Raw genomic sequence first — 26857 nt, 5'->3', positions numbered from 1 at the left:
CACGTTGAAAGAGGCCATGGAGTGGTCCTCGTCGATAGTACACAGTTTTAGGCAGCGCATCACCCATTCGCTGCGTGTCGTGATCTCCCGATTAGTGAGGCAGTCGCGTCACACTTCACTCCGTTTGCAGATAGATAGATAGATAGATAGATAAACTTTATTAAAAGAATAATCAGAAAAACCGCTAATGGTCGGGGCCCTTAGTACAGGGCTCCGCTGGCTCTTGCCATCTTCTCAGCTCTCTTAATCAGCTTGAGCTGGTCGTCGAGGGCCGAGCTGGACAGCAGTGCCTCCCATTGCTCCCTCGTTATGTTCGTGTCTGGGTGTTCTATGTTGTGTAGTGTGCACTCCCACGTAATGTGGTATAGGGTTGGTGTGGCCCCACACCATGGGCATTCGTCCCTGTAGGCTGTGGGGTGTATCCGATCTAATATGTGTAGGTTCGTGTAAGTGCCTGTCTGGAGCCTACGCCAGGCAGCGGCATCTTCTGTCTTTAGGTTTCGATGGGGTGGTGGATATCGCAAGCGACGCCCTCTGTGGTAGTTCACGATGGCTGAATACTCGAGGTCGACAGGGTCCAGGCCTTCTGCAGCCGGCGTGATGAGTGCTCGGTTATGTACGAATCCTCGAGCTGCTCTGTCGGCTTGCAGGTTGCCCGTGATGCCAGTGTGACCCGGTATCCAGATGATAGTTTGGGTGGCGAAGTCCTCAGAGTCCTCCTTGAGTATTCCGGCTAGGACCCTTGCAGCAGGTCTTCCAATTCTACCCTGTAGGAAGTTGCGGCAGGCCTGCTGGGAATCCGTGAGCATCGTCAATGGTTGATTTGCGTGTAGGCCCTCGCGGATGGCTAACGCGATGGCCAGCTCTTCGGCTTCCGTAATCGTGCAGGGGCGGGTCGATGCCGCGGAGGTAACTTGGCCTCGGTGGTCGCATGCCACTGCAACTGCGCCCTTGTTGTTCGTCCCATACATGGCGGCGTCCGTAAACTGGGCCGTTGTACTGAACCTGAACGCTTTCTCCATGTACTGGGCCCTTGCTCTCCTCCTGCCGGAGCGTAGGTTAGGGTCCATGTTGCGTGGTATCGGGGCAACGTGAAACCTGTCCTGGACGTGACGAGGTATCAAGCAGGTTTCTTGGGTTCGTGTTGTTATTGCTGGGAACCCCAAGGTTCGTAGGACCTGCCGGCCCGTGCGAGTCCGCGCAAGTCTCTGTTGTTGCGAGACGTAATGGGCTGCTGTCAGTTCGCTGGGGGTGTTGTGCAACCTTAGCGCCAATAATTTTTCAGTCGATGTACTCATCGGCAGGCGGAGAGCGGTCTTCAAAGCCATCCTTAAAAGTGTGTCGGCCTGCTTTGTCTCGGACTGTGTGAGGTGGCAGTAAGGCAGGCGGTATGTGATTCTGCTCACCACCAGGCTACTGACCAGTCGAAGGGTGTCCCTTTCCTTCATGCCTCTGTTCTTGGATGTTACGCGGGAGATCATGCGTGATACCACCTTGACACTGGTTTTAAGGAGCACAAGGGTGTGTGTGGCCCGCTGGTTGGACTGCAGCCACATGCCCAGCACCCTCAGCAATGGCTTCTCTGGTATGAGGCCCCCGTTGAGGCGTACCTCGAGTCTCCTTGTTGGGTCTGTGGGGACTGTGTGGTTACCCCGGCCTCGCCAGACTCGTAGAAGCTCAAATTTCTCGGGGGAGCATTGTAGACCCCGTTGGCTGACGTAATCTTGGATGAGATTTGCTGCAGTTACAGCCATTCTTCTTTTTCAACGAGGGACCCTGTTGTGGTCCAGAGCGTTATATCGTCTGCGTAGATTGCGTGCCGAAGACCTGCTACGTCCTGCAGTTTGCTTGCGAGACCGATCATGGCGACGTTGAACAGCGTGGGAGAGATGACAGCACCTTGTGGTGTGCCCTTGTTGGGAGGTTGGTACACTGGAGTCTGGATCTCTCCCATCTTCAGCTCCGCCGTGTGGTGGCGCAGGAAGCTCTGAACATACTTGTACGTTCGCTCGCCGCATTTGGTGTTGGCCAGCCCTTCTAGGATTCCTTGGTGGCGGAGGTTGTCGAAAGCCCCTTTGATGTCGATTGCTAGGATGACGTGCTCGCCGCTGCGGGAAACGTTACTGAGGACTTCTTCCTTGATTTGAAGTAGCACATCTTGTGTGGACAGGCCTGCGCGGAAACCGAACATGGTGTCTGGTAGGTGTTTGTTATCTTCCAAGTGTCTCTGTAGTCTCGTGTTTATAATTTTTTCGTACACCTTGCCGAGGCAGGACGTGAGCGATATGGGTCTAAGGTTTTCAATTGCCAATTTCTTGTCCGGTTTAGGGATCATGATTATTCGTGCGTGTTTCCACATCGCCGGTACCGTACCTTGTTCCCAGTGTTGGTTGAGAAAGGCCGTGAGCGCGGAGATAGACTTGTCGCTCAGGTTTCTGATAATCGAATTCGTGATTTGGTCCGTGCCGCCGCTGTGTTACGGGTGGTGGCTGCGATGACTGCTCTCAATTCGTTTTCGGTGATCGGTTCGTCCATTAGTGGGTTGGGTTGTCCTGTGTAGGGTGTTCTACATGGTTGTGTGGGAGTGGGATCTACATAGCACTTGGTCTTGATGGCATCAATGAGGTCTTGTTGGCTGCCTGGGTAGGTGTGTAGTAACCGTTCCAGAGCCCTGTGTCCTTCTCCTTTGGTTTTGGTGGGGTCCAGGATGGCTTTGAGGATGTGCCACGTCTTGGCCGTGTCCAGCGTGCCACAGAAGGAGTCACAGAATCTATACCAGTTCGCTGAGGCGAGTTGCATGGCATATTCTTCTGCTTCCGGTGTTATTTGTGCTATGCGCGTCTTCAGTTTCCTGTTATATTTCTGTTTTTTCCAGCGGCGGGTAAGGCCCCTTTTGGCATCCCACAGGTGTAGTAAGTGGGGATCCACCTCTGGGGTCTTTGCCGTTCTGGCGATTTTCTTTGCGTGGCGTTGTTTATGTCGACGGAGATTGTCGCACCAGTCTTCCAGGTTCGTGATTGTGTCGGCATCCTGTTCTTGGGCTTCCCGGATTTTGCGCCAGTCAGTGAGTTTAGCTGTGTCGATCTGCCTGCGTAGGCGTCCAGTCTGTAGTGTTATGTTTAGTATGTAGTGATCGCTGCCTAGGTTTTCGAGTGTGTTGAGCCATTCGGCTCGCGTGGTTTGAGTGATGAAGGTGAGGTCGGGAGTGGTGTAGCGTGTTACGCTGTTCCCTTCCCTCGTTGGTATGTTCGGGTCTGTGATGAGTGTGAGGTGACACTGCTCAATTAGTGTTTGTAGCTGGAGACCCTTCCAATCCTGCCTCTGGTACCCCCATAGCGTGTTCTGAGCGTTGAAGTCGCCTATGATTACCAGGGGACTGTCTTTAGCAAGGCGGAGGGTGTCCCCAAAGAGTTTTCCTATGTTTGCCCGCCTTTGGCTGGGGGGGCAATAAATGTTGAGGATGAAGGCGCTCTGTTTCTGGTTGCCTTTGTATATTATTTCGAGAAGTACATGTAGTATGTCCACGTCGTCTATGGGTTTGTGTTGTATGGTTGTGATGTTTCTGTCTACTAGTGTGGCTACCTTCCACTTGTCGTCTTGACTTGTGTGGTATTCTTCGTAGCCATGTAGTGTTGGTCGGGTACCGGGCTCTTGTAGGGCTATGACCCCCGGTGGCTTTGAGGAATGGGCGATCAATTGTGTCAGCAGCCCTTTCTTCCTCCGGAACCCACGGCAGTTCCATTGCCAAATTTCTAAGTTTTTTTTGACTTGCCTGTATGGTCTAGGCATTGTTGGACGTTGTGGTCGGTGACGTTACGATTTGGTTCGGTGCTGCTACAGGTGTGGCCTTGTAAAAGTTCTGTCGTAGCGTCTTTCGTAGTTTTATGGAGTGAAGCTGGTTCCTAAGCTTGCTATCTACAGTGGATTCCATGTGTTTTATTGCTGCATCTGTGCGTTGTATTGCAGTCTGTGTTATTTGTTCCAACTGGGCGCGTGTAGCGTCCATGAAGGCTTGCATCTGGTTGCGGATGGCATCGACATGGGTTTGTAGGTCGATGATGTCCTTGTGCGGAGCCATCTCTTGTGGTATTTGTGTGAGCTGTATCACTTGTTGTTTGAGTTGTCTGTTTTCTTGTGTGAGTGTTTGTATCTGTGCGCGCATGGTGGCGAGTTCCTGTTCCAATTTAACAGATACTGGCGTCTGTGGTTTTTTATACGAGGGGGAGGCTACTGCTGCCCAGCTTACCTCGTGTACTTTGGTGATAGTCCTCTTGGGTGAGGCTTCCTTGGTCTTTCGGTGGTGCTGCTGGGACCCCTTGTCTTTGAGTGCCGCGGTGGCTGGTGCTGCCTGCTCTCCTTGTTTGGGTGTCGACCGAGATCGCCGTCTGGGCGATCGAAAGTGAGACCGGGGGCGAGAGCAGGAGCGGGACCTGGACCTTGGGTTGGAACCGGACCGGGATCCGTAGATGCTCGGAGACTCCGAGTAGTCGGAGTCTTCCCGCTTGGAGCTGAACCATCGCGGGCGAAGGTCAGCCGCCTTGGTCGACTGAGTGACCGGGCGGGGCTGTCGTTGGGTTTTGGGTGTGGTCGTGGAGGTGGGCTTCCATCTGGGTGGAATGCGCTTGAGCTTGTTGTTGCACTCTGTTGCGGCCGTGAGATGGGCCACTCCGCACAGGGCGCACTTCGGAACACAAGTGTGTGCGGCGCCTGGGTTAATGTGGTTGCAAACGTTGCACGCACGAACCGATGGGTTGGGGCAGACGTCTGGTCGGTGTCCGGTGATTCTACAGATGGAGCAGAACTGCCTTGTCGGCTGGTAGTCTCGGCAAGGCATCTCCCCTCCGTAGTAATACACAAATCTAGGCACCTGAGGTCCCTCGAAGTGGAGTAGGGCTGTCTGGGATTGTCCGAGCATACGGGCCCGCACGATGCGGACTCCATGTATGCGGACCCGAAGATTCGCCATAAGCTCTTCTTCGCCGGTGCCTGCGTCGATGCCGTGTACGACACCTTTAAGCAGGCCCTCGGGTGTTGAGAGATACACCTTCACAGGGTGTGATCGTCCGTGAAAGGTGAGGCTTACAATTTTCATGAGGGTGGCCGCCGTGGCCTCGTGAGGGGTGCTCACGATGATGATGTTCGAGCCGTGTCGCAGGCGGACGATGAAATCATCCCCCTTGCAGGTCGGCGCACCTCCGGTGGCTTGGACGATCGCCTTGGCCACCTGGTGGGTCTGTAGTTTTCGAACTATGAGGCCCGGGGTCGGGCGGATAATGATTTCATGTCAGTGCGCGGGAGTGGAGGCGCGCGTCGGCGAGGCCTGCTCCTTGCAGCCGCGTCTTCAGAAATAGGTGTTCCGGCTCCGCGCTCTTCGCAGGTAGCTTGCGACGTGGCTTTCGCGGCGGCGGCTGGCGCCTGGGTTAGAGCTAGCCCTAACGGTGTGGCTTTCGATGGCGGGGTTTGCCCGACTGGGTCTTGCTCACCAGTGGATTGTTGTTTTTGAAGATGGCGTTTCCGATGAAGGGAAACGACCGTTTGCCACTGAGATTCTTGATTGTGGAGCTGCTCCGAGAGGACGGGAGACGGCCCAGGCAAGGCCTCGTCAGGCAGGGGTCTCGGGTGACTCTCGGATACGACTTCCATGGTTTCAGTGTCGGTGGGTTGGTGGGCAATGGTGCCTGGGTTTCCCGCGATCGTAGCGTTCTGGGCTGGGTCGCCCCCACAGCTCACCGTAGAAACGGTGGCTGCTTGCGGGTCTCCGAGCTCCCGCGCGCCAGCGTTCGGTGTTAGGGCTAACCCTACCGTCGGCGTGGCCGAACGAATAGGGCTCTCGTTGGTCTTAGAACTGCGGCTCACCGAAGTTCGGTCCCGTAGAATCCCCTTGATGTTTAGAAATATATTCCGCTGATCCCAGTGGTACCAGAAGATTTTGGAAGCTTGGAAAATTTGAAATCACGGAATCAAAACACGCAGAGGGTTGCGCTCAAATTTTGTTTTAGGGAGTATCGTAATCGCCGGTAACTTTTTTCTTAATTATTAGAGAGAACTCGGGCGCGGGGATCGTTCAGCTAGCATGGGAGTAAGGCATAGCACGTAAAGTGGTTATTGTGTGCTGGGCGCTTCAAACGTTCTTGTGGCTGTATTTTATACACTTGTGCTGCATTTATTGGATTGAGATCCGGGGCAATGCTATCTTTTTTAATTGCAGCAGGCAACAAGGGTCAGTGCGCCCACGTCATCATTGAAGATGGTTGGACCTATCAGGCAATATTTTGTTTAATGACTAATTTCCTCATTTACAAATTCGTTGCAAGCGAGAAGGACGAAATTCTAGCAAATGTATTTGCCAATGTTGATACTCCTGCTGGCTGAAAAGCCATTATTGCTGCTCCCTGAGACCCATATTGCCAGAGTTCCCATAAGTAAATTACGTAGGGAACTTTATGACGGCTAATACCTAAATCGCTCGCATACGGCCTGAATGTTTTAGCTCATTTACAAAAGAAATGTAACAAGTGGTTGTCATACACACCGTGAACGAGGCGCCAAGGCGGGGTCAAATTAAGATGCCGTCATATCAGCATCCGAAAATAACACTACCAAAGCACGGACGCTTAATAGGCCTTCTGGGGCGCCAGGAAACGCTGGTTGCAGTCCAAAGACCAAGTCACAAACCAAAGTTGTCGAAACTGAAGGAAATACATTCTTGAAATGAGGTGGTTACATTCGCACATGCACACCTCGACTATAGGCACATCGGAATGCAATTCAGTAGGGTGTTCACAAAACTATAGAAAATAATCAACGACAAGCACTGAGAGTTCACGTACAATGCAGAATGAAGAGGAGTAGCAATGTCCGCTCGTATTTATCCGTGCTGCTAGATGTCCTCGGCGTAACTAGAGGCAGATCTCTAAGAACGGACTTATTCCAGAAATGCAGACGCCGCATGAATTCATCGGCTAGCTTGCCGGGGTATCTCCTTCTGTAGACGGCCGGCCTTCGCGTTACATCTTTTCACCGGCGGGGTCTGATCTCCACTGATTCCAGCACGGCGCTTTTATTGCCTTCACCTGCGTTTCTGGAACTTTCTGATGGAGTTGTGCTCCCAAAGCATGAACAAAGCCTGCGAATCTTCCAGAAATTTCTCGCGTTTTTGGCCGCGACCACTGAAACGTCTCCGAGAGGAGTGCTGACTCAACCGTTCGTGCACGCAGGGGCTGTCACCTCCTTTCCCTCTACTAGCCGTGTGTCGAGGTGTGAGAGGGTGCTTCGACGTGCTCCTTCTCTCTCCTCTCCGTTTCGAGATCGTAACCATCGCGTATCTTGTCAAAGCTCTAGTCTCCATTGAACGATCGCTTCAGCTGTCTGTGGCGCATGCGCTGTCTCCCTCTGTCGAAGCTGTCGCGGGGCCGACGCGTTGCTTTGCTGGCCTGGGTGATACGCTGCGCGTGCTTTGATTATGCGCACTTTCGTGCTAGTGGTGAAACCTATTTCACGTTTACTATCAATGGTAATGCCTATAGCATTAAATTAACACAGAAGCACAACGTATTTCCACTGTCGAAACGAGTGAAGTATTGGGCGTGTACTACAGTGGGCTTTCTCTTTCGCGCTTCCCGATGAACATGCGGCGTCTTCTAGCGCAGCCACTGCGAATCGGGCGCGTGGCCTGCGAAATGCATGGCGCGTAGGGTACGTGCGAAAGCTGAGAAACGCTACATTCGCCAACCGGGCTCCTCTCCCGAATTTTCTTTTTTTTTATAACGTGCGAACAGCGATAAACGAGAAGTTACTTTAGAGGGTTTGAAAAAAACCTCATCGTAAGCATAGGTCCAGTGGCACGCGAGAAAATGTGTTTGCGTGTCCTTTCTCTGTGCAGATTTTGTGGGCCATGCTCGGCGTATAAATGTTTTTTCCCCTTTCTGTAGAATGTGCATCTTCCCGCTGTAGACCATGAACTATGTGCTCTAAGATGTTCGAGATCATACTTCAATCATCATGGCTTGTGAATTCGGCCAAGCAAAACACGTCGATGTACGTTATAACCGGACACACAGAAGCCCCGCTTCCTTTTGCAGGCGAGACCTCACCACCAACATGTGGTTCTTCGGCTGGGCCGCGTGACAGCCCCGATTCATCTCTCGCCGAGAACAGCCTATGGACACATTGTGGCGTCTGCAAGACGTACCACGAATTCGCGCTTCGTTGGGAAGGAATCGAGTCTAGCCGTGGTCCTCGACATCAAGTGTTCCGGAGTATACTGGAAGCCGAAGCATGCCGCCGGAAGCACCTGCCAAGTCCTTTTCTTTTGGGTGCACAGGCAGAAGGCAGGGCGAGGTGTGTCAACACCTTTTCCGTGACACTTTTTGCCGGCGTTGCCTCGTTGGATCCACCCCTTTCCACCCACTGGCGGCCAGCGTAGAGGCCAATGATATATTGAGGGCGAAATATTAGGGCAATATTCTGTTTAGTTTAGGACGAAATTTTTAACACGCGTTAATAAAAGGGCTATCTCTTCAGGTATGTCCGACTCCTCCCTTCAACTTGATATACAGGTACGTTATACGGAGGCTGCAGTATTTCTGTAGAAGTACGTCCGACGATCCTGGTTGGTATTTTTAGGTTTCACGTTAGTTTATGTCGGGCATATGTATACTGAACAGGTCAATACATTTTTCCCCCGCGTCAGAACTTACTGTGTTTGTGTTATGCTGCAGCATGCTTGTTTGGGCATGCTGCATCGGTGTGCTCATCATTGTGACAAGTGTTACGTCTGCTTCCTTTGAGTGATTGCACGCTTTCACAGCAAGAAAACTTCATTTAATTCTGTATCCCTCCACGGGCTACAATGACAATGTGTGCGTATCGCAGATAGAGTAACGCTGCAGTTAGCCTTCGCTATTTATCCACTAAGCGATTGGTGGAAATCCGTTGGAGCTTCGGCGTTTGACAAATATGTTGAGCTCGAAACTGTTATCCACAAATTAACAAAATCTTTAACAAACGAAAGCAGAGAAGCGTAACTTTTTTTCCTATAGTTAACTCCGTTGACGACTTATGTCGCCTTCGGTTATCGCTCGTCAACTGGCGCGAGTGACCCCACTCGTACCGCTGGCTTTGTCTGTTGAAGTTTTTTTGGCTCTTCTTCGGGAGATTTCATTTATTATATCCCCAGGCAGACCGCTAAGAAACCATAAAAATCGGTAGCGCGATGCAGGGCGTCACATAAGTCATGTCGGTTCTGCATACCTTTAAGAGCATTTTCGGGCATGTCACTAGAAAATACACACTAATGCTTTGGTGCGGTTTCGTCTGCTTGAAGGACTCAATGCTGTATGCACGGGTTTCTGCACAAGCAGTTAGTCTACAGTCACTTGCAGTAGCTCGCTGTGGTGGTATACAGTGCCAACGCGGCTGATGGCTTGCTTTTCCAACGAAAGAAGCCGTGGAAGTTTATGTTCTATACGGTATACAGTAAAAATTGGAATGCAAGGTGCGTAAGTAGCGCAAGAATCGGCTATTAGAAAAGCTGAAATAAAAAAAATACCATGTGGACGCAAGCTTAGTGAACAGTTTTTAGGGACTGGTTAAAACTACAAGCACAGAAACTTTCGCAAGTCGGCTGCAGTGTTAGCGTTGCGCTACAATCTGATTACTGTGCTGGATAGTTGAGCAGCATAGTAATTCAGCTTTCTTTCCCCCTTCAGCAGTTGGCCTTACGTGGCAAAAGCCCTTATTCCACATACCTCTGACAGGGCAAGAAGGCAGGAAGCAGTGGGTTATCACTGCTGCCGGACTGCCACATGCATTAAAAAATCGCGGCAGCGCGTTAAGTTTCTTGCGCTGCTCTTAGATGTGCTGGAGAGCGCACGTAAAAAACAGCGCAGTAAATGTCCTTATACGAATGATCCTACGGCGCGTTAGAAGTGCCTGTCGAGTGTCCATGAGGACGCGTAGCTTGCAGTCATTTGCAACTATCAGATTGAAGTGGCGAAATTGTTTTTCGCTCGTCTAAAAGACTTTCGAAGAAACTATTTAGGAAAAAACGGAAGAAAGAATGGCCAGGCTTAGCTTGGTTAAGCCAAGAATGCGTTGCATATTGCGCGAGTTGGGGCCCAGCTTTTCCTCCGGCTGTCGTGACGTCACGTCACGTGGTTGCGCTAAAGGTCAATGGTGGCTGCCCGGCCGCGCCCAAGGGCTGAACTGAGTGATTGCAATATGCAACGCATAAAAGTACCTGATGGAGAATGCAAGTCGCGATGGGTAATTTAGCCCGCAACTGGACCACGACGTCACATATGCGCCACCGCTATACGCCTCGCTAGCGCTGATTGCCTTCGAAAGGGGCTATGGCACGTACTGCTACCTCTTGTTTGAGCGGACTCCTAGCTCACGCATCTGATGACGGCAAGGCATGACTGTAGAATAACCAGCTTTGTACGTATTTTAAACAGCGTGTTTTGAACGCAATGCGAAATTTCGCGAAATTCGGTTGCGGAAGAGTGTTCTGCTTATGAATAATGCCAGTCGGCAATACGCAATCACGAGGTCGCTGAGCGCGTCGTGATGTCCACGTGGTGCGTCCAAAGCCATTCTACGCACGCTAACGACATTTGCGACTGCATTTTGTTACTGCTTTGTAAGTTCAAGCATGCAATGCTCTTAGTTCCATTTGTCGTCAACCTTCAAGACAACTTGAGCCAAAATCAGAGCCGTTATCCGGGCACCCATGACGAGAACGGGACGAGAATTGGGCGAGAACGAAACGAAAGCCTCCGGGCAACCAGTATAACCTGAGGAAAATGCGGTCTCTCGCCCCCAACCTCTTCTACAGGACCGCATTACATACGCTAGTTACTGCCCAACAAGTTAAAAAGATACTGTTTCCGATTTCTTCCTAGTGGCAGTTCACAATATCCCTCAAGTTCTAACTACTTGTACGTTGAAGTTTAATTTGTCCTTTCCAGTAGCGACGTTCAGAATGCAGATACAGTGCACCATACATTTGATTGTCATCTTTTGGCGCTGTGTTGCCTGTGCCCTTTTCAACGCCAGCAGTCCGCAAGTTGCCCGGCGTGGATTTTGCGCCGCCTCTTCGAGAGACGGCGCCACGCTGCGTGACCAGGCCGGCAGTGTTCGGTGCGCCGTACATGTTCGTGAGTGATCGTAATAATTACTCGAACCAATCTGCTTTCCCGGTAGCCATTTCATGACTACATATACTCTCGATTACGGAAAAGCCCGCATTTTCTTCTTTTTACCACCAGGGCTCTGGTTTTTAACTCTTCAGTTATTCGCAGCATCGGGAAAGTGCTCTTTAAAAGGGGGGCATTGACACGTGTACTCGTCTGTCATATTTTCGGGGACCGCATTACTCCCGCTCACAAACATCGGCAGCTTCAAGAGTGCCATTCATGAAGCCTTTTGCTAATATGTCTTTCCTAACTTGTGATAACTGTATTCTTTCTCCCTTTTAATCTGCAACTATTTTTATTTACCACTCCTTGTAAAGCCTTCGGGCCTTATAATTAAGCTAAATAAATAAATAATTACATAAATAAATAAAGTTACAACTCAGCGCAGTACGCGTGGCTGCATGATTTGAAACTCATTTTTGATGCTACCTGTTGTCTATGTTTGCACCGAACTTTTTGTAATGAAATTGTATGCGCGAGGCGAATAGTGTTGTACTTTCTGGAAGCCATGGTAGCACCACGATTATGCTGGAACCTTCAACAAGTTATGTATAAAAATAGACGCGCTTGACCCGGAGATCATATTTCGACGATCAACGTGTGTGCGTACATAGCTGTCATGGGCAGACGTTCTCCCAATAAACATTTTTCGGGATTCGCGCTGTGCCACTGTGGGTTCTCACCATCACTACAACGGAACAATATTATCAGGAATGTGGCCCATGAATATGGCAGGACTCGTGCGGTGAGTGAATGTGAGGCTACGGAACAAGCTATGCGCGCAGTCTGGATAAAATAAATTGCGAGACCGTGATTCACATCCGTGGTAGCCCACTTACGTAGGAAACGTGGAAAATATACAAAGCAGCCTAGGCTTAAATAAAGCAAAAAAACATGCGTGAGCCGCTATTTCCGTCCCATTCACATGATTTGCAACCCTTTGGCAAGGCATAAAGCAGGTAAATTGTAACCGCCGTAGGTCCGTGCAATTTGCAAACCTGCGTTAGTTACATTGCCGCATCACGAATAGTCTTTCAGTTTGCTCACAGAGCTTGTATATATAATATGCTAGCGCTGTCGCCATGCCGTCGTCATGTAATATATTGCCATTAATATATTATATGCCTTTGTCGTTCCATCGATATAGTTCCTTCTTCCGTACATCGTCACTGCACCGGCATCATACTACAGTTCTCGTGATGCCTCCATGGCCATGTGCGAGTTCAGGAGAAATGTAATCTATTTTACTTGAATCCTCAACAAGTTGAAATGAAGCCGCTATTTCGGTCACAACCACATGATTTGTAGCACTTTGCCAAAGCATAAAGCAGGTAAATTGTAACCGCTTTATGTCTGAGCAATCAGTAAACCCCGCGTCAAACAACGCGGTAATAGTTATATTGCCGCATCACGAATCAAGTTTCCATTTGCTCACAGCGCTTGCACTTAAAAAAGGTGCAAGCGCCGTAGTCATATCGGATAGTCGTTATATGCAATTGTCGTTCTATCGATATCATTCCTTCTTGCTGATTACATCGTCACTGCATCGGCGTCATACCACAGTTATCGTCATGCCTCCATGCGACTTCAGGAGACACGGAATCTAGCAGTTATTTTACTTCTGCACAAATTGAAAATGAAGGGCGTGCTGGAGGCGGTGGACGCTGAATAGTCCAACCGAGAATGAAAAATGCTGCACTCCGTAAAAAAGTGCAGATATATATTAGCCGTGTTGAAGACACGCTTTGCACTCTTGCACTCGGTAGTTGCTTCGTGGGTGAGCTGACTCAACGCACGCTTTGAATGCAGCATCAGACGATTGCGTGCAAGCGCTGATAAGCTTTGCATCCATCGTGAGCATGTGCTGACGCTGAGATCATTTGCGCTGTCTGTATACTGAGGCATGCACTACTTATGACAATGATAATGATGATGCGGCTTTCAAACTTCTCACGTACCTACAATGGAAAGTGACCTAAAAATGAGAGGGCTGTACGTAGTTATCTTGATGATGATGTTGATTATGATGATGATGGTGGTGGTGGCGAACCTCTTCATTCTTCGTAGCCAGTAAAGGGGATAGACCAAGAATCGGGCAACCCCCGTAGGCAGCTATAGAAACTTATTTAAATATGATAACCGCAGTGTAAAAAAACACAGAAGATTTGGCAATAACTAGACTAGTATGTCAGTGAGCAGTGAGAATTACTGAAAGGTGAACTGTCAAAGAGGTTACAATCAACTTGAGAAAATGAACTCCACATTATCCTTTCGTCTTTTTCATTAACTTGTACGACGGCTTCATTACGCTACAGTTCATTTAAATTAAATTATTCAAAACTGCGATGCAGCAAGTACCGTTTTATTTCGGCTAGGTTGCGCAGACTCATAGTACTTCAACAGCAGCAGACACGCGTGACAAGAAAGCAGACGACTAACTTACTGCTTCCTTGTCCCGTGTCTCGCGCTATTCGAATACTATACGAACCCGCAAAATATCGGGCTTAAGGCAAAGCTCGTGTCGCCCATGCCCGCGAGCCATAGAAGTGGTCACGCAGTTCGAGGTGGCCTGGCTCCTGAGCTCCCGAACACTTGTTCTGGTCAAGTAGCTGGCGGTTTTAACGCGATAGCGTTAAGGAGCTCGTGTCGCAGAAAAGCCGGTGTCGTCGGCGTCGGTGTCGGCGTCCGCGGCGTTGGCCGTGAGCGATAAATCACGGCAGACACTTCATACATAAAAAGCAACTTCCAAGATGGGCTGGGTGGGAATCGAACCAGGGTCTCCGGAGTGTGAGACGGAGACGTTACCGCTGAGCCACGAGTTTTTTTTTTCTTTATTACCACTGAGCCACGAGTTCGATGCTTCAAAGCGGTACAAAAGCGCCTCTAGTGAACGCGGTGTTACCTTAGAAACGAGCTGTTTCTAAGGCTCAGGCGTGCGTCGCTTGCTGAGGCGCACATTTCGTTGTCGCGTTGAACGCTGCGTTGCTCGACGCTCACCGCGTCCGATGCGGGGCGCGTAGTCGCTGCGCCGTAGCCCAATACCCCTTGGCGGGTCGACGGGAACGCTGTCGCGTTCCACCCTTGAAGGCGAAGCTTAAGCGTCCTCCAATTTTCATTTAATCTGTGTCTTTTACGTATTTGTTTTTGACCTTTTCTTTCAATATCTGCTAACCTTCCAGAGTAATTTCCTGTTTCTTTGCAATGTCACTCTCATCGCCAGGCCAGGAGGCTTCCTCCTCGTCGGCTTCTGTTCCTAACTCTGATTTGCTGGTGGAGCTTTTCTTATGCAGTTGGACGAGCAGCGTACCTGTGGCTTTTGTTCCGAGTGATGGCACTGTGATTCGATGAAGAATCCCAAAGCAATTCAAACCGAACTCCGGATGGTCTCGGCCAATTTTCAACAAATCACCGAGGTTCGACAGTTCGGCCGAGGGGGGATTCTTTGCTGCTCGTCAGACCAGGCTTGTGTTCAAGATTTACTGAAGTGCAATGTTTTCGCGACACATCCGGTGAGCAGTTTCATTCCTCATCACCTTGCATGTACCAAAGGCCTAGTCCGCGGTGTCGACATAAGTCTATGTCCGGCAGAAATTTTGGAAATATTTTCAGCGGCAGGTGTGATTTCTGTGTATCGTTGCAGCCGTGTCGTTGATAATAAGCGCATGCCCACTGAAACAGTCATTGCTACTTTCGCTGGAATGAACCGCCCATCGGAAATCAAGGCATGGCCACTGATATACCGAGTTGAGCGTCTATCACCTCGCGTACTTCAGTGTTTAAAGTGCTGGCTGTTCGGGCACTCCATAAAAGGCTGCAGATCCAACACACGATGCCGAATTTGTGGAGAAGGCCATCACTCAAATGACTGTTCTTCCTGAAATGAGTTCTGCTGCCTTTGCAGTGGTCCCCACCCCGCAGATGAGCCTAATTGCCCTGCAAGGTCAAGAGAAGTTCAAATCCTTGAAATAATTGATAGACGTCGATGCTCTCGTCGTGAGGCCATTGGAGAAATTCAGAGTAGGACTCAGGGGTATGCGGGTATAACGGCCCGTCAAATGATGTGTATGGAAAGCTCTATCTCTGAGGCTGTGGCAGCTTCCGTAGAAAAGGCGCTGGAGAAAGCAATGGAGCGCATCATGACAAATCTCACCGACTCCCTTGTTCAGGTGCTGTCCTCACAACTAGCTCCATGGTTTCAACTAACTAATAAAGCAATTATTGAGGACCAGGTGTCAGATCTGCCGCGGAGTCGACCAATTGAAATATCGACCGCGCAGTCATCCACAAAATATATTCACCAAAGCCATCAACTTCTAGGAAAATCGACCAAATCTGTCTTTCTGACACAGATGGGATGAAAAATCAAGTTGTAGATATGGACCCCCGATCTCTTAAACGAACAAGGTCACCGACAGAAAAAAACCTAGCTCTCCCACCAAGTCCAAGGCAAAAAGGTAAGATAGCGGGGTTTCTACTAAGAAGAACTTCTTAAAATAGAGCGTTTTAGACCAAGCAGTTTCTACTGCTCGGATTTATTCACCATAGGAACTTTAACAGTAATTCAGTGGAACTGTCGTTCCATACTTTCCCCTGCAACAGATTTATTATATCTTATTTCTAAATATTCTCCAGATATTATTATTTTACAGGAAACTTGGGTTGATGCTGGTCAGGCTTTTCATCCAAAAAATATTCTGATGTTTTCGATTGGATCGCCTTTCCCGAGGCGGCGATTTAGTTTTGTTTGTCTCATCAAAAATCTGTCATAGAGCTACTATAACATACCAGATAATGTCCCCAGACTGTGAAATCTTAGCACTGGATATAATCCTCCCTGGTTGCACACCTTTTTATATAATTAACACGTACTTCCCCGCTGCAGTACAAGATACCCGCTATCTGGATACCTCTATTGCACGCAGTCAGAAGAACATCCTACTGGTGGGAGATTTTAATTCTCATCATGTATCGTGGGGTTTCCAAACGGACACTTGTGGCAAACGCTTGTGCGATTGGGTCTTAACGAATCAGTTCTCTTGCTTAAATTCGAGAGCACATACTTTCGTTCGGGGTCAGTCGCGATCTGCCCTAGATCTTACGTTTGCTACCTCGAGCATGTCTGTCACCTCTTGGAAGACTGTAGACTCCGGAGCTAACAGTGATCACCTCCCTATACTTTTTGAACTGCTCACCCCGTTAACTAGTTTAGATAGTAATGTGCGGAATTTTGTTAATTACAAAAATTTAAAAATGCATTAAAATCAACTTTACACGCTCAGGAGGGCATGGAGAGGGATCTTAAAGCAATGAGCCTATGTTCCATTCTAAAACAGTCATCAAAGAAAGCTCAGTTTGTTGTGTATTCTACTAAGGGTGGATCATATTGTCCCTGGTGGAATTTTGACTGCGAGCGAGATTTTAGACGTAGAAAAGCAGCGTGAAGAAACTCTTATTCAACCAAAGTCCTCTTAATTGGGCTGATTATACATATATAGCTACTACATTTAAACGAACAGTCTCAAAAGCTAAGGAGGATTATGATTCCAAGCACTACACATACCTTTCGAAGTCTTGCAATAAAAAGGCTCTGTTTAAATTTCTTAGATCTCGTAAAGTTATACCGGCGCCCGTGAATGTCGATTCTGTCGTTCTATCAACAAACGAAGTATCAGAATCACTTGAGAAAATTGCTCAAGGACTTGCGCGACGTTTCAAACATAAATTGCCCTTAGGCCCAAGGAAACCTCCCTTGGCAGACGACTTTGAAACAGTAACAGCAACAGAGATTGAACGCATCATTAGTTGGTTGCCAGCGTCAGCCCCCGGTCCAGATGGAATTACAGCAGGAATGCTAAAAATTTTATTTGATTATGCACCTCAGGACCTCCTAAACATAATAAATTTCTCTCTCAAGAATGCATGGGTTCCAAGAGAGTGGAGAGTAGCTAAAATTATCCAACTGTTAAAGAAAAAATCAACCGGACTTGACTTAGACAACATAAGTCCAATTTCTCTTTCTTCCAATGTCGTCAAATTAATAGAAAGAGTTCTTCACGGCCGCATAACAAATTTTATGCAGGATGACACTCTTCTCAGTCCTTGCCAGATTGGATTTCGTCCCGGCCACTTCATATGGTGCGCCCACGTAGACTTAGAGAGCTGCGTTCAACTTGCTCGCCGCAAACGAGAGTACGCAGCTTTGGCGGCGCTAGATGTAACAAAAGCATACGACTCTGTAGAACATTGTATTCTATTCGATAAACTTGGGTCTACGAATTTCCCAAAATATATAACCGCTTGGATCTTTGAATTTATAAGAGATAGAGAGTTTTATTGTTACCAACACGGTATTTCGACGTCCAAACACAAGCAGACAAGAGGTGTACCGCAGGGTTCCGTTCTTTCCCCTATATAATTTAACATTTTGCTAAGCACGATTCCTTTATGTCCGGAAGCACATGTTTATGTTTACGCGGACGATATCGCATTTTTTACGTCCGCAAATAATATACATTCACTACAACAGTCATTGTAGAATTACTTAGGAATGCTGGAGACATGGCTAGAGGGGTTATGCATGTCGTTAAATATTAGCAAAAGTGCGGTATTAGTATTCCCATTAACTGCACAGGTGCATATATCTTTACAATACCGACAGGAAATCATTCCTCAAGTTGAGGAAGTCAAGTACCTTGATGTCATTTGCGATGGCAAACTCACCTGGCGCAGCCACATTGAACACATTAAAACAAAGGCAGAACGAGCCGTAGCTATGCTCCGCCGGCTCAGCCACCGTCGCTCTGGACTACGCAGGCATACCTTACTCATGATCTATAAAATGTATGTTCGGCCCATATTGGAATTCGGCTGCGTGATATTTTCCGGTGGCCGCGCTTACAAAATAAAACCTCTTATACTTTTAGAAAGAGAAGCTCTACGGTCATGCCTTGGGCTACCTAGATTTGTTGCCAACGCTGTTTTATATCAGGAAGCTCATATACCCACCCTGGATTGCAGATTCCGTTTACTTACGGTTCAGACATTTTTAAAAATTTATGACAATTTAAAAAGACGTACGCAATATGCTTTTATCACCAAACCTGCTGAGTTTTTCCGAGTATCGGGGTCGAGATTCCACAGTCCCCAGATAGTATTCGTACAAGCACAGTTGCAAAAATTGGATGTATCCATACGCCAAGTTTACCATTCAAATAATGCTATTACAGACCTCAAAATTGAGTTCGAGGACATATTTCCTAATAATGCTAAACTATTACCAAGGCGAGATTTAATTAATATCTTACACGGCCATCTACAGCAGCTAACCACTGACAACGTAATAGCTACTGACGCTTCTGTTTGCAATGAGAAGGCATGAGTGGGGATCTTCTCTGAATCTCTTCAATGGTCCTACTCCCTTCGCCTTCCCGACTTCACACCGATATTTCAGGCAGAATTATTAGCGATTATATTAGCATTACGAAAATTCCTCCAAAAAGACCCATTAGCTGTTATCGTGACAGACTCGCTATCTGTATGCACAGCACTAACTGCATCTTTAAATTCAGCAATTCAAAGAACATTCCGTTCGATGGTGCCTCCGTACTTACGAAAAGTATGTTGGCTTTGAGTACCGGGAATTCATGGTTTGCACTTGAATGAAATGGCCGATTCACTCGCACGAGCATCCCTGAACGGCTCTATCATATGTTTTGCCGACATCAGCTTATGTCACCGCGGCTAGGTACAGAAATTTCGCTATATCTCAAAATTCTGCAATATCCATGCTAACACCGTATTCTGAATTCCACCATCTTGGCTTCCCACGGAATATTAATTGGTGTCCTTCAAGGCAATTGGAAGTATCTTTTACAAAACTGAGATGTCGTATACCTCCTCTAAATTTTTACTTACACAGGCCTGGTCTCGCTATGTCCCCTCTATGTTCTTTTTGCAGTGCACCTGAAACTATCGAACATTATTTTCTCTCATGCCTCCGCTTTCTAAGACAAAGAAAAATATTAGAATACTCATTTACCAAACTTGGCCTATCGCTAACCTCGACAAACATTCTTTCTTTTGGGGCGACTTCACTGGGATCCAGCCACAGGGATGCTTTTCTTGCAGTTTACAATTTTATTAGAGGGACAAAAAGAGTACCTTGAAGAAATTTGTACAATTATCCGTAGTGTCTATTATTTCATATCTTTACGTTAAAATATTTTATCAAAAATCTTAACAATATTTTCACTGCAAGTCTAAATTACAGTTCTATCGTCCCACGCTCCACTATTCAAATCTAGTTTCTGTATACATCTAACCTTACGGAAAACCGCCTGCTTCTTGGCCAATACCCCATACTGAGTACGCGCCACTGTCTGGAACACAAGACAAGACAAGATGGCGACGGAGTCCTTCAAAAGCCCCCTGCGTACGTCTAAGCCGCGGCCAACGTCGCCGTCAACTGCTGCTGGCACCCAACGGCCCGCACCGCTGTCTAGGACATTCGCCGGCATTCATGGAGCGACACTTGTAGCGAGCCCTGCTGGTGAATGCCTCCCCTGCAGTCGTGCGGAAGAGTGCCACCCCGCATCCGTGGGCCCGCGGCGAGATGGCACCTCGTCTCTGCTGGCGTCACGGGCGCACTCTGCCAACGGCGGCGTGCAGACGATGCTCGATTCCAGCCGCGAACACCAACCGCTGCTGCAGGTAAGGGCGCCTGTGACATCGACATCGAAACAAAACACAGGAGTGAGACCCTGCGCGGTAACGCAGTATGATTGTGCTAAAGCCAGCTTTTTTGTGTCATTTGCAAATGAAGTTCACAAATCTTCCTTGAACATTTATTGTAACTTAATAGTGCTAATAGTTGCTGGATTGGGAAAAATTGGGGATAAGAGTTAATGGAGAATACCTTAGTAACTTGCGATTCGCTGATGATATTGCCTTGCTTAGTAACTCAGGGGACCAATTGCAATGCATGCTAACTGACCTGGACAGGCAAAATACAAGGCTGGGTGTAAACATTAATCTGCAGAAAACTAAAGTACTGTTTAACAGTCTTGGAAAAGAATAGCAGATTACGATAGGTAGCGAGGCACTGGAAGCGGTAAGGGAATACATCTACTTAGGGCAGGTAGTGACCGCGGATCCGGATCATGAGACTGGAAACTTCAGAAGAATAAAAATGGGCGGGGGTGCATTTGGCAGGCATTCTCCGATCATGAACAGCAGGTTGCCGTTATCCCTCAAGAGAAAAGTGTATAACAGCTGTGTCTTACCAGTACTCACGTACGGGGCAAACCTGGAGGCTTACGAAAAGGGTTCTACTTGAACTGAGGACGACGCTATCAGCTATGGAAAGAAAAATTATGGGTGTAACGTTAAAGGACAAGAAGAGAGCAGATTGGGTGAGAGAACAAACGCGAGTTAATGACATCGTAGTTGAAATCAGGAAAAATAAATGCGTATGGGCAGAGCATGTATTGAGCAGGGAACATAACCGATGGTCACTAAAGGCCAAACAATGAAATCTTCCTTACTGAGGTAAGGAAGCCTTCATTGCGGTGAGGCTGCCTTATGTCACTCTGAAAGCTTCCTTACTGAGGGGCCCTCGGTAAAGGCTTCCTTGGTGCTTCCTCAGCATAAGGTAGCTCCAAAGCTACCTTCATGCGTCCTTACTCCGCTCCTGGCCCTGAACGAGCGCTTCACCTCACTGCTTAACCACATGACGTTTTCTTGCGCATGCGCGCTGTCGCCCACCTGCGGAGAAGCGCCAGCACGGTATGTCTTGCCAGGCATGTTCGTTTCAGTCACGCGTGTGGCATGAAAGCGTTGCTAGTCGTCGCTAGGCGTTGCACGACGCCGGCGTGCCAGCGTTGATGGAGCACATCAAGTTTTGCACCGTAATGCGCTACTTTTTTAAAGTTTAGTAAACAAAACTAAAAGAAAGCGTCCACGCGTCTCTATATTAGCTCTTGAATTTAAAGATTGTGCGACGATACGACATATTCTTATTGAATAATGGTGTTCGCGTAAAGCTTTTAAGAGATAATCTCGAACCCAGGCATGCGGCAACCGCTCCTTACGTGAGGGCGGGTGAAGGGCGCTTTCAGAGTACGCTTGCTTCCTCCATCGGTCTTTCGCGCAAGGAGGCCTCACGTAAGGTTAGGAAGCGCTCGAAGGAAAGGAACATTTCGTTGTTTGGGCCTAAGGGTTATGCACTTAAATCCAAGAGAAGCGAAGCGTAGCTGGGAGCGGCAGAAAGTTAGGTGGCTGGATGAGATTAAGAAGTTTGCAGGGACAACATGGCCACAATTGGCACTTGACCGGGGTAGTTGGAGAAATATGGGGGAGGCCTTCGCCCTGCAGTGGGTAAAGCCAGGTTGATGATGATGAATAGTGCTCCAAAAGTACATGTTAAAAATATTTGCTGTCCCAAAGCACACATTTCATGGCATGACAGCGCTTGGTCTCACTGTGCTGCAAGTACAATGACTACTCTAAAGAGGTTTCTTTGGTGGCCATCTGGTGTTCACCATGCAGAGTTGGCATCTGCATTATCTTGAGGCAGGTTCGCAATGTAAAAGGGGTAGCTTAAAATGGTGCATTAAAGTTGGTTGCCAGGTTAAGTAACAGGTTAGCCAGTATAAAGCCTGCGCCAGAAAATTACTCATGAAGCCCTTGTCATGGCAGGATTTTCTGTCAACTTTTTGTGTAGGCAACAAAACAGGCATCTACAAGTGTATGATTGTACTGTTGTACTTTTTCTAACACAACCAATGTTTCCTACCATTCCTCTCTGCTTAGGATGAAGACCTGTTTCCTGGAGCCAAGCTTACGAAAGCTGAAAGCCTCCTAATGGTCATGGCCCACAGCTTGAGCCATGGCTGCTCAAAAGAAGCCACCGAGAACCTACTCCAGCTTTTTAGTGCTCACTTGCCAAAAGGTGTCGCATAGCCATCATCAAAGTATACCTTTTTTCGACACTTTGCAGGAGCCGAAAAGCAGTATGCTAAGCACTTCTACTGTAGTGTGTGCTCTGGTATATTGGTGAACTACCAGAATTACCAGGAAATGATGTGGTCTGCAGTTTGTGCAATGTGAACCATGCAAGTGGCAGGTTACTGAAAAGCTCATTTTTTCTTCTAATGGACCTGAAGGGCCAAATTCAATATGTGCTAGAGTCAGGAAAGCTGCAGTGCAGTAGAACAAGCACTTCCTTTGATGTGTGCGACATCACAAAAAGCTATCAGTACAACAAGTTGCCTGTGACACCGAATGACATTACACTGACATTTAATACTGACGGTGTGCCCCTCTTTGAAAGTTCTAATGCGAGCATGTGGCCTCTTCTTTTGATGGTGAATGAGCTTCCATACAAAGAACGTGTGCAAACTCTTTTCTTGGCTGGGCTGTGGTTTGGCACAGGGAAACCATCAATGAACACCTTTTTAATACCGTTTGTGAAAACAATGAATGAACCATCATCCACTGGAGTTGTTTAGAGGGACAGCAGTGGTATATCGCACACGTCAAAGGCATTTCCTGCTCCCTGTACAGTAGACAGTGTTGCCAGATGTGAACTAGCTAGCATGACACAGTTCAACGGTGCTCATGGTTGTGCATGGTGTGAGGACTCTGGGCAGGTTGTTCCAAAAGGAAATGGATTTTGTCGTGTATATCCGCCAAGTGCTTCTACAAACACGCTCAGAACGCATGAGTCATTTTTGCACCATGCTCGTAAGGCCAAGGCCATGCAGGCCCCTAGTTGTGGCATCAGACGAGCAAGTGTGCTGAAATTTCTTTCACATTTTTCATTTGGTGAGGGCTTTGTAGTGGACTACACGCATGCCGTGTGTTCTGGTTTTGTTCGGGCAACAATGTACATGTGGCTGAAGTCCACACAGTGCCGCCGATTTATCTACACCGACATCTTGCTGATGCAGACGAATGTCTTCTGAGCCTCACCCCCACATGGGAGCACTCGAGGCTGCCAAGGTCTTTAATGGACATAAAGGAATGGAAGGCTGCTGATTGGAGGAACTGGCTGCTGTTTTAGTCCCCAGTCGTATTAAAAGGCCGCATTCCAGAAAGACATTACAATCATTGGTTGAAATTTGTGGAGATCATGCATTACCTTCTTGGCCCTTGCCTCTGCGTTCAGCAGCTCGCCACAATTAGGGGAGAGATGAAAAAATTTCTTCTTGAGTACTAGGAATTGTACGGTATCGAGTACATGACATATAATGCTCACCTTCTTGTGCATGTTGTTGACAGTGCCATAAACTGGGGTCCTTTGTGGGGTTACTCCCTTTTTCCATTTGAATCTACGAATGGTACACTTGGACGATATGTCAATGGCACCATATAGCCACAGTCTCAGATTGCCAACAAGTTTGCGATTTTGCAAGCTCTCTGAAAGCTTTGGGCGTCAAGATGTTTGGAACCCATCCATCGCACTTTAGGGTCTTCTTTTAAGACTCTCATGAAAGGCTACTCCCTACGGAAAAATGTTTGCTCTGCGGGGTCTGTACTGCTCATAGGCAAAGGGGATGAGAAAGCGGACAGAACAGAATTTCAAAAAATGATGGTCGGGCCATTTACGTTCTGCACAGCTCATCTTGATAAGTCTAAGAGAAATAACTCTTATGCACAAGCTAACGGTATTTTTGGTCGCATAATCGAATTTTTTTAAAGACGTAATTGCTCAACAAGTGGAAATAGTCATGACGTACAAGTCTGTATGGAGGTTTTCACAATGAAATCAGAATTGTTAACAAATCTTTTTGAAGTCAAATTTCTGCATTTTGTGGAGGTGGTTCCTGCTATGGAGCGTTGTGTCATGAGCGCAAGAATCCTGAAGAAGTGCATTGTCTTAAATGATAAACAGTCTGTTTACTTGTGTTCAATGCATGAAAACTTGGTTATAGAATCTGTGTAAGCTTGTAGTAGGGGCGTCAAACTGAAGGATCATAAGCTTGGAAATGCTAAACTGAAATGCTGTACTGTATACAGTCGAACCCGACTATATCGAACCCGTTTACATTGAATTATTCTGTATATCGAAAAATTTCCGAACACGGTATAGTTAAAGTAAGCATATATATAAAAAATTATGCTTACATCGAACAAAAATTGCAGTGGCTCCCGATATATCGAAGGACAAGCGGCGCAAAAGTGCCTCCAGAAGTTGGCTGTCCCCCCAGTGGCGCAGTTCCAACCAACCACTCTCTTCACTCTGACCGCGCAGCGTGGGGCGAGCCGTCGACACCCCCCTAGAAAAAATGATCTTGGTTTGCCCGCAGCGCTTGTTCGGACAGCTAATGAGAGGCTCTTGTGCCCTCGTCGTGCAAGGTGGCGCAGGTGCGAGTTGCCTCACTACTTTTCTGGTTCACCGTGTTTGTGCCTTGTAGGCCTTCTCCCGCAGTGTTGCCGTGATGAAGTGGCAGAATTTGCGTTTCGCCGTGAAGCTTGAAATCATAAACTGGGTCAACCGCGGTGAGAGGTCGAATGTCCCCACAGCGTGCAAGATTCTGAGGAGCACTCTCAGCACGATCTTGAAGAATGAGGGGGAGATTAGGGCTAAAGCGTACAAACTCATGACCCGGTGCCCGTGGCACCCGACAAGTACACGCGGCCGTGTACAAGTGGTTCATCCGAAATTGCTTCAGAATGGCTTCCGCGTGCCCATTAATGACTCTGAATACTGATGAGTGCGATGAAGCCGTTGCCAATGTCGCCGAAGTTTGGAGCGAGCTGTCCGTATTTCCAGAAGCCGTTGACGAATCAACAGTCGACCAGTCTTTGAGTGCAGATAATGGTGTAGCAACCACGGGAGAGCCGCTCAAAGACGAAGACTACATTGCCGACATTGTACCGAGCACAAGTGAAAGTGGGCACAATGGGGAAAGCAACGATGGTTCTTTGCCCACATCCTGCGAGGTGATTGGTACACATGCAATAGTCCGGTGCTTATGCGCGAATGCGGAAGATTGCGGCTTTAGCTGATCCGACTCTTCAGACAATGTGGCGAAGTACGTGCGTCGCAGGTAGCGAAATTGCCCAAGCAGAAGAAAATACAGAACTATTTTATGCAAAGCTAAGCTAGTTTCATCAGTAAAGTGATTTTATAAATTTTATGTGCTTTTATGGCATCCAATTGTTTAGCATGTCTATATCGAATTATGCCCTATATCGAACTCATGGGCATTTTTTGCAAGTTCGATATAGGCCGAGTTTGACTGTACATATTTTGTTCTAGAACATAGCTGCCCAACATATGGCCCTTAGGTCGCCTAGAGTCCATGAACAGATTTTTAGCAACCTACACCTAAGTTCAGACTCTATGTTGTACTGGTGCCACAATTAGAACAAAGCCATATGATGAGAAAAATGATACTTTTGTCTCTTGGCATGATATGTGTTACAAACCACTGGCAGAGCCCATGAAATTTTAAAGAAATTATGTGGGAGTATTGAATCTTTCGGGAACGCATAAGGAAGGCATGCAATCAGAAGTGGTGCTCAAACTACCAGCGTCGAGACTGTTATTGACAGCATCCATAATTCAACATGTGCTTTCTTTTCAGCCTTTCCGAATAATTGCTCACACATCACCACACCAGGGTTAACCTTCAAACAAAGGTTATTTTAATGTAGTAATAGTGGTGCAAACATCACTCAAGGCTTTGTGCTAGGCCAATACAAATAATCTCCCCCTCTACAGACCTCAGTGAGCTGCATAATAAGTGGCCAAGGCTATTGACATCATTGTAACCTGACTTGTCAGGATTAAAATGTAGACATAGCCACTTATCATCCATTGTAACAATGAAAGGTTGAAGGCATTGGTCCATATCTTGGAAAACTTGAATGAGAATGGCTTTCGCCCTCAGAGTGTGTAGACATCCGTGTATAGTTTCAACAGCGTCTTACTTCGTTTGAAGATTATAAATATAGTGACCCTCTCTTTTTGCGCCCTTTCTCGCCAGCTAGAGCTGCACAAGCAGCCAAATATTTAATTTTGTAAAAAGAAAATTGCCTAAGTTCATCTCTGTGAGAGCACCTACATCAGTGACCAGATATTTTGTTCAATCTCTCTAAACAAGAGCAGCCTTCTGTATTTGCCACATAAAATTTGCTGAGAATAGCAGGAAGTGTAGTGACATTAAACATGCAACTGCTCTGTTGCAAGCATGATGTATAGTGTTTTTCACTGAAGTGCGGGTGTGTGCCTCCGAGAGAACTTGACTTTGGTCCTTGCAAGTTTTGAGTAATGCGGCCTTGCTCTAGAATAAAACCAGTTTCTTTTCGGGTTTAGTACAGTATATAATTGGACATTTTTAATTGGCATAGTCAATGACTTTCTTTTTAAATAGTGCACACTCTTAGCTATTCTGCCATGGTCGGAGGCTGTGTGTCTGTAATCTTATCAGCATGTTCTGCTTTAGACATGTTAGTGAGAGCCACACTTTGGGAGCTGCTATGTGCTTTTCCTAAGGCACCTGTGTTTCAGAGAATAAAAAATTCATGCACGTACATTTTTTTAGCAGAAATAGGTGTGCTAAAGCCCTAAGCCCTTTATGAGACACTAGTGTGTGCCTTGCAGGAAGTTCTATAAGAATGAGGAAGAAAGAGAAACCAGAAGTCTAAAGCAA

The 26857-nt window shown here is 47.5% G+C and overlaps 1 protein-coding gene across 1 annotated transcript in view; it reads left to right on the top strand.

Annotated features, from left to right (window-relative positions):
- Positions 1–8516, top strand: part of LOC142557993 (uncharacterized) — a 67042-nt gene extending 58526 nt beyond the window's left edge. The window contains exon 5 of the mRNA XM_075670164.1: positions 8082–8516. Within this exon, the coding sequence (XP_075526279.1) occupies positions 8082–8425 (344 nt within the window). The 3' untranslated portion in view covers positions 8426–8516. The remainder of the gene's footprint in view (positions 1–8081) is intronic.
- Positions 8517–26857: the final 18341 nt, after the last annotated feature.

The sequence above is a fragment of the Dermacentor variabilis genome, chromosome 9 (genome assembly GCF_050947875.1).
Source record: "Dermacentor variabilis isolate Ectoservices chromosome 9, ASM5094787v1, whole genome shotgun sequence".
NCBI lineage: Eukaryota > Metazoa > Arthropoda > Arachnida > Ixodida > Ixodidae > Dermacentor > Dermacentor variabilis.
This window is presented reverse-complemented; position numbering and strand designations above follow the sequence as displayed.